Source organism: Leptinotarsa decemlineata, unplaced genomic scaffold (assembly GCF_025532065.1).
Source record: "Leptinotarsa decemlineata unplaced genomic scaffold, Ldec_3_MD MMD2_tig00000505_RagTag_RagTag, whole genome shotgun sequence".
In the NCBI taxonomy this organism is placed as follows: Eukaryota; Metazoa; Arthropoda; class Insecta; order Coleoptera; family Chrysomelidae; genus Leptinotarsa; species Leptinotarsa decemlineata.
The window spans coordinates 18685298-18699116 of NW_027412549.1; the positions used below are offsets into that span (position 1 = coordinate 18685298).

At 34.0% G+C, this 13819-nt stretch overlaps 1 protein-coding gene across 8 annotated transcripts in view; it reads left to right on the plus strand.

Annotated features, from left to right (window-relative positions):
* Positions 1-13296, plus strand: part of LOC111501915 (phosphatidylinositol-3,5-bisphosphate 3-phosphatase MTMR4) — a 53823-nt gene extending 40527 nt beyond the window's left edge. For 2 of the 8 annotated variants that reach the window (XM_074174130.1, XM_074174131.1), the window contains exons 12-15: positions 1746-1956; positions 2879-2986; positions 7943-8163; positions 12913-13296. In XM_074174130.1, the coding sequence (XP_074030231.1) occupies positions 1746-1956; positions 2879-2986; positions 7943-8163; positions 12913-13114 (742 nt within the window). In that variant the 3' untranslated portion in view covers positions 13115-13296. Of the gene's footprint in view, positions 1-1745; positions 1957-2878; positions 2987-7942; positions 8164-8219; positions 8320-9142; positions 9264-12912 lie in introns of those variants that run through there. The other 6 variants (XR_012465217.1, XR_012465218.1, XM_074174134.1 and 3 more) reach the window with 6 other exon arrangements.
* The last annotated feature ends 523 nt before the right edge of the window (positions 13297-13819 follow it).

A 13819-nucleotide genomic window follows, 5' to 3' on the forward strand; every position in this document is an offset into this window, starting at 1 on the left:
CTACTATGAAAAGCAGAAATTAATTTTGTTTGGTCGATCCAACCAACTGATAGACCGGTTTCGGGGTGATTGCTTCATTATCAGTACCAGGCATGGTCTCTTCAGAACGGTGTGAACCGTCTTGGGTATTACGACCAAACAAATATAGTTCCAGCTAGTCATAGAATCTCTCTGCAGTTGATTCAGTGGAATATTCATTGCGCCACTTGCAGACAAAGCCAGGAAACACGCACCTCTCCGAAATATTAATCATTATTCCGACTCCCACCTCGGAGTATGCTTGTGGATATATATATATATATATATATATATATATATATATATATATATATATATATATATATATATAAATCAAAATCAAAAAATGTTTATTTCCGTAGACCTAGGGAAGGCATGGAAAAAGTCACATAATTCAGTACAATTACAATGAGGTCACAATCATAAAACAACATAATTATAAGACATATTATATAACATTTAGACCATAAAAGGGATACAAATCCCAGGCTACATCTAACATGACCACGTAGGCGGCTATAGCTACCTGCGTGACATCCGGGTCCAGGATATAAATACAAATAGAGATTTTATCGAGTGTGCATGATACAAATAAAAAATGAAACAATTCGTGGACATAACACTCCAAAAAAGGGGGTCAAACCGCGAACACGTGTTTCTGGCTATTGGCCTCATCAGCGCGGTGCAGCCAAGTGTAAAGATGAGCAACACTTGTTTGCCAAAAGCAGGAAACAACACATACGCACGGAGTCAACAACAGAAGCCAACCGCACATTTGTGGTTCCAGTTAGAAGACCTAGAATTCCCAGGCTACATCTAACATGACCACGTAGGCATTCTAGGTCTTCTAACTGGAACCACAAATGTGCGGTTGGCTTCTGTTGTTGACTCCGTGCGTATGTGTTGTTTCCTGCTTTCGGCAAACAAGTGTTGCCCATCTTTACACTTGGCTACACCGCGCTGATGAGGCCAATAGCCAGAAACACGTGTCAGCGGTTTGCCCCCCTTTTTTGAAGTGTTGTGTCCACGAATTGTTTCATTTTTGATTTGTATCATGCACACTCGATAAAATCTCTATTTGTATTTATATCCTGGACCCGGATGTCACGCAGGTAGCTATAGCTGCCTACGTGGTCATGTAAGATGTAGCCTGGGAATTCTAGGTCTTCTAACTGGAACCACAAATGTGCGGTTGGCTTCTGTTGTTGACTCCGTGCGTATGTGTTGTTTTCTGCTTTCGGCAAACAAGTGTTGCCCATCTTTACACTTGGCTGCACCGCGCTGATGAAGCCAATAGCCAGAAACACGTGTCCGCGGTTTGCCCCCCTTTTTTGGAGTGTTGTGTCAACGAATTGTTTCATTTTTTATTTGTATCATGCACACTCGATAAAATCTCTATTTGTATATATACCAGAAGTAGGTATATTAAGAAAAGGACAATGTTACAAGGAAAAGCAAAAAATCTAGTTTTACTTGATATTACACAAATTCAATGAAGAAGTACAAGTATTCTTGAATATCTTTAAGAATATATTGCCCACTTGGCTCCTATGGAATTATCTATCAGTCTCCATGGTCAAAAAAGGTATTAGTAATTCCAATAAACTTTCTGTAAAATATATCTTGTAATAGAATTTTAATCAAATAATGAATAGTTATTAAGAATTAGAAATAAATAAAATATTTTTATTTCATCTTATAGTTCTTATTTTAATGATCTTTTGCAGCAATCAGTGCAATGGTAATATGATATCAAAATATTCCAGTTCCACTTCAACACATCTGTCAAATACTAATAACGGTTGGGACACCTCTTTGCACAATTTCACTAAAAACAAAAACCTTGATTCCTATCGATATCCATTGGGTGAAGATGGTTTGGTTATTCTGAGGTCCGTGGTACAAGAAAGGCTCTCTCAGATTATAGAAGAACATCATGTAAGTATTCAATCATGATTCATTAGTTTATTTTCATGACTGGTTTCTAAATTGAAAATAGTTAGTTGTAACAAAAATTTACTTTTTATAATGAATATATAATTCATTGATGAAGATAGTCATACATGAGATCATGGGCCCTGTGCGTGGACCATTGTCAGTTCAAATGGCGATTAAAGTGTTGAAATATAGAATAGAAAATATCTGAGAAGAAAGATGAGAATTTTGAAAAGTTAGAACTCTTTGTAAAAAAGTGTTGATTATCATAGATGTTTCTTTTGGATGTAAACTGAATAAAACACCAAACTGAAGCATCTGCTTTCCATAATGAAGGTTGAATTATACATATATCACTTTTTGGTATTGAATTTGTACACTAAGCACCAGGCATTGAAACAAATATACGAGGTTTGTTCAAAAAATGAAATGTCAACATTCCAAGTGTTTTTAGCATTTATCAGTGATATTAAAAAATCATCGAGAACGCCGATGTAAGGCTTTAACATCTTGAGTGATCATCAATGTGACTTTTGGAAACAAAGATCAACAGGCGACCTTCTATTGTATGTCACCCATATTTGGAATAACGCAATTAAAAAACATAGAGAATCAAGAGCTGTTACGCTTGATATTTCTAAGGCATTTGGCGATTCATTCTTGAAATAATGGTTGTCAAATACTGCTGGGTGCGGTTCGGAAAATCACGTCTACAGCAAAAATTGTATTTATTATGACTTTTGACATCATGTCAAGGATTTTGAAGTATATAATTTGAAGGCTGATGAAAAATATCTATTTTTGTTATTCAGACAAAAATAGCAACATTAACGTTTGTGCAATAATTTTGTTATATTTCCTTCATTTTTCATTTTGTGAAATTTGTTGCAAATCTCAATACCTAATATCAAAAAATCATTTCCAGAGAAAGGTTGACATGCTTGGAAAAGAACTACACATTACTAGACAAAATCTCATCAGGCAATCACGTCTAAGATGCAATCATGCTGAGTGTGAACAACAAGATGATAATGTAAGTGCCTTATTAACCATCGATTCTATTTTATCACTCTGATTGAACCAAATTGAAGTTATCGATAAAAGCGACTTGAGAAATATAATAATGCATATATCTAATGTCTTAATGTTTGGAATTTTGAGCATCTGATTCAATAAGTTTTCATTATTACCTATGCTGTTCTCCGAATAAAATACAAATTAAGCAGCAGTTTGAATACGTTTTCCATCTACTAGCCAAACAGATCGTTCAAAAATCAAATCACATTTTCAACTTAACTGATGTGTATTCCCCATTATTATGTCACTGACCCTGATAAATACCAATCAAGTAACCCTCTGCGACGCCACTGTAATTATTCGTAATCTAATTTCATGAAAAGAGGCCTGTTGTTACTGCCATGCTAACAAACACACCAAGTTTTATTAAAATCGGCAAAAGGGCATTCAAATTATTGACAAAAAAACAATATTTTAGTAAAACTTTGACACCCCGTTACTCATTAACGAAGCAAGTTAGGACACGTTCATATTAGATCTTGACCATAGCGAATCGTGCAAAAACGTGTTTGCCAACAATGATATTCTGACACTCACATCTATCTAATATATAAAATTCTCGTGTCACAGTTGCCATACTCCTCAGAAACGGCCCGACCGATTTTCATGAAATTGTATATGTATATTCGGTAGGTCTGAGAACAGGTTTTAATCTACTTTTCATACCCCTAAGTGATACAGGTTTTCCACCCCAAACATTTTGTTTTCCAGGAAACATTTTTTGTTTTTATTTTTTTACGATGTGCCATTAAAAAATACATATGACCCTCAATTTTTACTCTCGTATAAGCAACCCCTATTTTTAACAGCCATTTTAGTAATCCAATCATTTTTAACCCTGATCTTAGATCCGTTATTCCCACCAGGCGTCTACCGGTGTCCCTTCTCACTCAGTAAACAGCGCGGAGTAGAGATGAGAACGAAGCCGCCCTCTTGTCTCTCCCTTACACAATAAGCCTTCTCTCATTATCTACACAGTTTTCGAACACTATTATTGTTTATCCATCCAGCGTAGATACAGTTTGCGATGCCACCGAAGCTGTAGATTATCCAACAGACTTTTTGAACCCATTGGATTTGACAGGAATGCCACCGCATAATTTGAATAAAGATTGGATAGCTCCGTAATTTGAATCCACCACGGCAGTGCAACGGCACACGATTAGTTAATAAAGAATTAGTGAAAAAAGTAGTCGAAGCCAGCATTTCCGAGGTGGAAATATATCAATACCACGGATCCCTTTTATGCCTACAGATGTGCCAATTCATTCTAAACGTGTACAATTTCTAATTAGATGGGCATTTGCAATGACTATTAATAAGTTCAAGGCCAAACAATGTCCGTTTGTGGCTTGAATTTGAGCACACCATGTTTTTCACACTGATAATTATACGCGGTGTGCTCTCGAGTGGCAGACCATCCATTTTGTTTGTGTTAACTAAACATGGACTAACGAAAAATATTGGTACTAATATTATTTGCAAGTGGTATTGTTCTGATAGAAATAATTTATGTGGCACAACGTTTGCTGGGGCAGATAATTTATCTATATAAACTATTGATAAATACCTTCACTAACAAAGGAAAACTGAATAAGAAAAGCAAGTACCACAAATATGATGCCAGAAAAAAATGACATCTATCTCCAATACACACTCAGATCGCAGCACAAAAGATCGCCTTCATATCGCCTTCACCCTGTTATTTGAAAATATTAAATCAGAAACAAATTTGAAAATTTTCTAATTGATTCGGACGTTACTTGATGAAGATCCACAGTAATTTCAAGAACTACACCTCACGATTTAATCTCCATTAACTTTTTTTTCTAACAGTGTTTCTGATGGGTGTCGATGTCGTACTCTTGCATGGGGGTTTTTGTCACAGCATACTTTCTAATGATTTCTACATTGTCATCTTTTCTAGGAAACTTCTGAGTAAGTGATGGTAGTCTTTCCTCGGTAGGGATAATATCAGTGAGTTGGTACAGCAGAGGGTTTGGAGGGTTGTGTTTGGGGTTATTGGGATGCCTTAATCTTGTTATTTTTCTTATAGCCGTTGTTTCAGATATTTTAATTGTTTTCAAGGCCCTTTGTTTGATATTGAGAAACAGTGGGTGCGAGTATTCAATAAGTGGACGACAGATTAGTTTATATATTCGGCTCGCTGTTGTAATATGTTTGCACCTGCTCCCGGGTTTGTCAAACTTGTGAAATGTGCGGCTCTTGCAATCACTTTCTTTTTTTTTGTTATTGACATGGCGGTTGAAATTTAGTCTGAAATCAAGCGTAACACCTAGGTAATCAACTGTCGATTTGGCATGTAAGATATGTTGGAAAACGTTGGAGACGTTGCGGAATTCCGATGATTCAATATAATGAACTGAGACTTAGATGGGTTTTGTTGGAGCCTTCACTTATTGAACCAGTTATTTGTTATTGTTGCAAGATGTTCTAAGTTGTTAATAACTTTGTCTATACTGAAACCAATAATGATTGAGAGTAGAAGTAAGCCCAGTTGACAGCAAATCGGGGGCGTACTTATTAATTTTTGAGAGGGTTAAGAATGAAAGAAAAATTCTTAGTACAATTAGTTAAAATATTTATACACATTTTTTATTTATTTCATTAAAACTTTGCAATATCGTAATTTACCTAATCGTTGTAGTCATTAGGTGGGCCTTATGAAAACGGAGTAATAATCGTGGTAATTATAGTAGGTACCAAATAAATTAACAATATTAAATAAATATATAACTTTTTTTCACTATTGGGTTGCAGCAATTGATAAGTGAACTCTTTCTAACTATTCTCAAGCTTTCGAGTAACTTAAACTCATCGTCAGGGTTACTAGAAAATACAAATTACAAATTTTTGATAATAGAATATAATATAAATGTAAATGTACAAATTTTCGTCTAATCTTCAACCTCAGATTCGTCACTGTTGCTACCGCTATCATCAAAGTGAATTATGATTGGTTCAATATTGTGTTCAATACGGTTGTCTACGTCCCACATTTTTTGCTCCTCTTTTAAAACATGCTGCATGCATTTCTTCCAGTCTTCTGCAGAAACAGTTCGAATAGCTTCTTGTCGACTACGGTATGGGGCATTGTCCATGACGATGACAGACCCAGGTTCCATAAGTTGAATGATGCCTTCAAACCATTTTTCAAACACCTCTGCATTCATCTCTTCATGATAGTCGCCTGTTTTCTTAGATTTAAATATTAATTCACCATTTGGTAAAAATCCACTGTCGCTTCCTATATGTGTAACTATCAGACGACTACCTTTTCCAGATGGCTGTTTTTACCCAACTGACAAATCTTCAATAAAGGCTTGTCGTGCACTTGTTATATTACCATCCTGCCATACTTTTTTGACCGTATGTCCTTGGTTAACCCATGTCTCGTCCATGAAGTACAATTTTTTTTGAGCTTCCGAAATTCGTCAATTTTTCTTAGATAGTTTCTTCTCCATGCTATTATTTCTTGACGTTCAATGAGAATGCCTTTCCTGTCAACTTTTCCGTACGTAAATTTCATTTCGTGTACAAGTTTCCTAAAAGTTTCTTTACCCATTTTTGGGACCAATTCATGATCGCTAAGTTCCTCCAGAACTGTTTGTAGTGTGGGCAGCTCATTTCTAAAAAAGAAACTGTGAATAGTTCCGCGTATACTGGTTTTGGCTTCTTCATCAACTGTGATTTTTTTTCGTCCGCTACTAGTTTTTGGCGTTTGTACGTCCCCATGAATTTCTGCTTCTCTTAGTATTTTGTAAATCGATGATTTTAGTACACTGTCTCCCATTTTTTTGAGTAGTTTGAGAACGGTGTAGAAATATAATTATGTAACGCTTAAACACTTATTAGCACTATTATTTTCACCAATTGTTATCACAACACGTCGATTGCTGACTAACTTAACTGTAAAACGTACAATTCACGCTGTATAATTCACAAACCAATGATACGCTCATGGCTGCAAGTACATTAGTGAGGCCTGCAACGATGAGATGGAAGTTACGGTAAAGTGACAAAGACAGAAATATCGTTGCGTACAGCGTTGCCACTAGTTGTAATAAATATCTAACACTATACAGAAAATAATGAATTTTAACTGATCAGTAATCAGGAAATGTATAAGTATTACTCATTACAAGCTCATTACTGATTTTTGTCATAAATAATACCTTTTAATCGTACTAGTATTGTGTATTATCTATAATTTGCCACAACCTATAACTCTACTGCTTACTATATTTTGATTCTGCTATAAACTGGTAACGTAAAATTTAGATATGACAATGCGCTTTACTCTCAATCATTATTGGTTTTACTATAGCGTTTGATCGTGCGCAATTAGGGAGGTGTCATCTGCATACTGGAGAATATATGCTTCATGCCTGAAGTGGTTGATATTCCCTTGTTGGTGATTATAAATATCAGAGCTGTATAAGTTATATAACAATGGTGAGAGCGGTGAACCCTGTGGAACTCCCTGTTCTGGGATAAATTCGTCTGAAAAGCTACTCAGTATTTTAACTCTCAGTTTCCTGTCAATTAGCAGATTCCTAACTGTATGTACTAGATAGTTGCGACAGTCCAGTTGATGCAGTTTGAATAAAAGACCCTTGTGCCGGATGCTATCGAATGCTTTGTTCGTCCACGTATTTTATTTTATAAATGTAAACTGAAGGTATTGTTAATGTGCGCACCTTGTTTGACATGTCAATCTGAAGATGATAAAGTTTAAATAAATAAAAAATAAATGAAGAAAAAATCTATATATGTATGAACTTACTTGAGATTACTTGATCTTACATCCCATTTTATTTGATACATCAATATGAATTTAAATAATCTGTACTATTTATATGAAAAAATATATTCTCTCCACTTTCCTTAGTTTCTGTATTTACAGAATTCCGTGAATGAGTCCGTCTGCAGTACTAGTGAAACACAAGCGTCAGTAGGGGAATCCCTACGTTCTGACCTGTCTTGGGTAGCCGTTGACGAGGGTTCAACCGCCGACTGTCAGAGGACGCTCTGGGTACCTGACCATGCCGTTAACAAATGTACGGGATGCAGTACGGAATTTTGGCTGGGAAGGAGAAGGCATCATTGCAGGTATGTAAGGATGATAAAAAACTGAATGCCTTTTGAAATCGAATGTTTTTTCTCAGATTAGAATGTGAAGTATTTGCAAAAAAAATACATCCTAAATTTGATTTTCCGCAGTTGAAGTATTAGATTTCATGAAAAAATCTTCCGCTAGTCCTGCAAGTATGTATATATTGAAATGTCATTTCTTAATGATCAAAATAAAATTTCTTGTACATGATAGTGCATCTGTTTTTTTCTGGTGTTATGATATGATGATTGATATATTAATACTCGTTCAGTATATTTTCTATCAAAAATTAACATTTTACATTCCTCGTTTGTTTGAAGGTGGTTGACAATGTTTCGTGGTGTATTTCATGAGTTCGGACTTCCATTGTCTAATATAATATAAATTGATTTGAAATCCCTGAAAAAAAATTAAAAAGATTCACCGAAAATAACGATTTTATTAAACAAAAAACTGAAATTACAAAGAAATAACATACAAGCAACAATCAAAAAAATCAATCAGGGATTTCAATCAGGGATCAATTAATATTATTTTAGACAATGGAAGTCCGAACTGATGAAATATTTTACATTCCTATTCGCTGGTGGTTTTTGTGATCGTCAGAATATGTTTGCAACCTGATTACTGCTTCTGCTTACTAATTCATTACCTAACAGGATAACTAACACAAATGAAAATATTTATGATATGGACAAACTCCTTTTTCATTAAGGTGAATATTTCTATTTTATTTTTTTTTGTAGAGATCTTCCTGATAAATTGGGAAAGAATGTATTAATGATTTGATGTTTTTGTTATGGCTTGAAATAGTAGATTTTTTACATAAACCTATTAAAAAAAATTCTTCAGAAAGTCAGCCAAATCGAATTTTAGTGTTTTAAGTTTTTTGAGCAAAATATCAGGTTTTTTAACTACAAAGCTTTCAAATTCACAACACGATATCAGATATATAAATTTTGGTTTATTTTTCAGATCTGTATTTTTAAAGAGATTCAACATCCTTTCATGACAAAAGTCAAATAAAAAAATATGTGTTATGCATTGAGTTTCCTCATTTGTAGCACTTTGTTCCAGTAATCAGTAATGTGGGTAGGTATGTTTTTTTTTACATTTTTTTATGAATTTGAATTTCATTGTTTCTAAAGAATATTTTGTCTGTCCACGATATCTAGGTATTAATTTGAATATAGAAATATTTGTTGAAAAAGTCTGAATAAATATCACTGGAAAACTTAAACAACCAATACAGGGTGTAACATAAGTACGTTAAAATATTCAAGTGATATATCCCTGAGACAATTTTGAGAAAGAAAGTCTATATGAACTTGTGTCCGAGATACAAGGTGTTGAAATTGAATTTTTTTGTTCGATTTTTGAAAATAATTCTTGCAAAAAATAAGTTATTTACACGAAATTCGGTACCCGGGTTTTTTTTGACGTGGGAAATCATAATTTTGTATTAATTTTCATGTAACATCTAGAGGGCGCTGCGTACGCTGTCATCATTTATTTCAAATTGCCCTAACTTTTTTAAGTAAACTTTTGGTACTTTTCATGAAAAAAACCTAATTCCCATACCTTTTTCAATTAAAAAAGGTACACCTCCTTAACAACGCTGGAGGTGATCGTTTTAGAGATATTTACAATTTTACATATCGCAATGCATATTACTTAGCTCCTAAGGCGCTGAGTGAAGATGCTGAGAACATTACAAAAACTAAGTATGTGGTGGATCTCGTCAAAATAAACAACTTTTTCCTATAAAATGCTTGACGAAGAATGATTCGTTTTCGAAATACAGATTGATGAAATTTTTCAAAACATGGTAGGTTTTTGTCTTAAGTTTTTTGCAATTTTAGTTATTTTCATCAAACATATTACAGGAAACAATTGTTTATTTTGACGATATCCACCACGTACTTAGTTTTTGTATTGTTCTCAGCAACTTTACTCAGCGCTCTAGGAGCTAAGTAATATGTAAATATCTCGAAAACGATCACCTCCAGCGTTGTTGAGGAGGTGTACCTTTTTTACTTGGAAAGGGTGTGGAAATTATGTTTTTTTCATGAAAAGTACCAAAAGTTTACTGTCAAAAAAGTTAGGGCAATTTGAAATAAATAATGACAGCGTACGCAGCGCCCTCTAGATGTTACATGAAAATTAATACGAAATTATGATTTCCCACGTCAAAAAAACCCCGGGTACCAAACTTCGTGTAAATAACTTATTTTTTGCAAGAATTATTTTCAAAAAACGAACAAAAAAATTCAATTTCAACACCCCGTATCTCCGAAACGAAGCATTTTTGGACACAAGTTCATATAGGCTTTTTTCCTTAAAATTGTTCTAGGAATACGTCACTTGAATATATTAATGTACTTGTTACACCCTGTATAAAACTTTGATACTTTGTTAGCTGAATATTACTGTAAATTTTTTTCCAACACCAAATCGTTATTTTTAACACCTCGACACGTGTTCCGATCACCAAGTGATCATCTTCAAGATTATCATATGGTGATCGAAACACGTGTCGAGGTGTTAAAAATAACGATTTGGAAAAACACTCCAGTAATATTAATTACTACACCAAAGGTTCCAAACAGTGCATCATAAGTAGTTTGTTAGCTATCAACGGATATTTGAAAAAAAAAGTTTTACCATTTTCTTTACTTGAAATTCAATTGAACTCAAAAAAATTGGTTATGTAGAAAAGGTTCATCAAAATACGAATTGCAGCACCCAAGAAAACAACTGTCTATTTCAGTTGGTGCATGACACTTGATATACATTTTTTGATAATACCGTTAGATTGGATAAAACGGTTTGGAATCTCTTCAAACTCTGTATTTAAAAGATGTATAGGTTACAACTGAAAATGTTCACTAATTTGCCAGATAACAACAACAATCTCGCTGTAATGAAGTAATATTTGAAATATATTTGAAAAAAAATCTAGAATATCTGTTTGGTTGTTTCAAAACTTTTGTCCGTTTTTATGAATCTACTCTAAACTGTAATGTCTCAGCAAATACTTATTCAATTCAATTGAAATGAGCGTCATTTGAATCGGTGTTATTGGTTGTTATTGTTTTCGGACCAAAAGGCCCTAGAAATGATATTTGCAAATCTGTGAAAGTAGTAGTAAATGATTATGTACTTGGGGTTGTCCCAGAAGCCAAAAGCCTGAGCAACATTTTAGATAAGGACTTGAAATTCAAAAGTCGGGTTAATCAGTTTATTAGGCGTGCATATTATTCGCTTAAAATTATATATGGACACCGAAATTTCCTACCCATGAAGGTGAAGGCGAATTTGTGTGAATCGTTAGTTTTATTTATATTCAATTATGCTGATGTTTGGTATGGTCTATGTTTAACCAACCCATTCAAGAAAAAGATACAAAAAGTTCTGATTTCCTGCTTACGGTTAATATTTGGTACTAGAAGAGAAAGAAAATCGCTTAAACTGAAGGATGCTGGCTGGTTAATATCAACGATAGGAGAGTGTCACATGCTGCAACTTTTTTTCACAAAATAATAGTAAAGTGCCGTCTTACTTACACCAGAATATTACTTTTAGAACTGATGTGCATAATATTAATGTGAGGTATAAAGGCCGACTAACTCCGCCATCCTTTCGCACAGAGTTCTTTAGAAGGAGTTTCAGCTACCAGATCTGTGCAGTTTATAATGACATTCCCGAGCACATGAATGAGATGACTTCAATCATTTCAGTACCAATTTCAAACGATTCTTATTATTTTCAAACTATTAACGACCCAATAGCTACCTACCTATTACAAATCTATAAATAGTCGTAATATTTTAAGATAATCAAAATCTTTTTTATTTATTCCTTTGCGTACTGCAACATTTTTTATGTTAAGTGGAAGATCAATTGAATGATGACTTGTCATCAAGTAAATTGAACTTCGCCTTTTAGCTTCATATAATAAATAAACTGTACCTGATTAATTTGCTTTAAATGTATTAGAAGATAATAAAGCCGATATTATCATTATTATTATACAACGTTAGTATAGTAAATATTTATTGAGATATGGAGCTTCACAAACACGTGACATTAAAACGGACAAAACTTCTGAAACAACCTAATATTAGGTTCAGGCTCTTATATGACTTATGCACTCAAAATATGCATGTCACTTATAAATTAAAAAATAGTATCAGGTATTCTCATAGTAGTTTAGTGTTGGCTATCATTGTTGCTTTATCCTTAACATCTTAGTCATACATAGAAGAGGCCATCCACCAATTTTGTATGATACATACAAAATAGCTTTTAGCTGTTGTAATTATAATCTCAATTTCATCATTCATTCTTTAAAATCTACTCTTAAACATTTCCTCTTTGTCTGGTTTATCAAAAAAACTATAATTTGATAAAAATCTAATTTTACGATTGGTAGGTTTCATTTCATGCGAATTGAGAATACGGAAAATTAATTTTTCTAGCATCTCTTTTTTTATTTATGCACTAGTGATGAACCCCAAAAAAAAACAATTTCTGAAGCAATTCCAATATTCGGAACTTGTTTTTTATGATTTTAATGTTTGAAACTTGTTTTCCGTAAAACTATCCTGTGTTGAATGGTAAGTCTTGTGGAAATGATGTTTTTAAAGCTTTTAAAACTACATTCTGTGCTCATTAAACCATATAAACTTATTTGGCATTTTTATATGATAGTATGTGAAAGTATGATCTCGATTTTGTTTCAGGAAATGCGGAAAAATATTTTGTGCTGACTGTTCAGAAAACAGTACGCCCCTTCCATCCGAACACCTTTTTAATCCAGTGCGAGTTTGCACAAATTGTTTTTCTGAACTACAGAGGGACTGCGGAGGGATTCCTAACCAATGCAAGCATACTAACAACCAGACTACAAATGCAAACACCCAAATTGCAGCTTCAAGTAACTGAGTATTTATCTGAATTGTTTTTTTACACCAGGTATATCTGCTACTATTTTAATAAGATAGTGGGTGTGCCTATTCAAAATTCAAAATTGCTGTTATATATTGTCCAGAAAGTATATAGCTATAAATCAATTTGTCAGCAGTAATAGGGTTATGAAAGTTAGTAATTAAACATATTTTTAAGTTTTTTGTGTTTGGACATTACTCAGTATCCAAGAAATCCGTCGCGTTTCACAAAGAAATATACACTGTCTGTTTGAAAAATGTGGTGAATTTTCATTTTTCTCAAAAAATATTCATTTATTCATCAATTTCTATTGTGTCCCCTTCAAAGTAGTCCAATTCTTCAGTTCCAATCCCCTCAATCGTCGCAAAACGCCGTCCTTTCATGGGTCTCTTCAATCTGGGGAACAGGAGAAAGTCGCAGTGTGCCAAAATCTGGTGAATACGGTGGCTGAGGCATGATTACGGTGTTATTTTGACCAAAAAATTATTAATGCAAAAGCCATGAATTGTTTTTTCACACTACCGGACGTTTTCTTCGTATTGTTTCTCGCAAGCGGCGCATCAGTTCAAGATAATACTCCTTATTGACCTTACGCCACAGTAATCGAAAAGAACATTGAGAAAAACCTCGACGTTTGATCGAATTTGGCGTGCTCTTTTTGGTCCTGGCTTTCCTGGTCTCTTCCATCAGGACGATTGGACC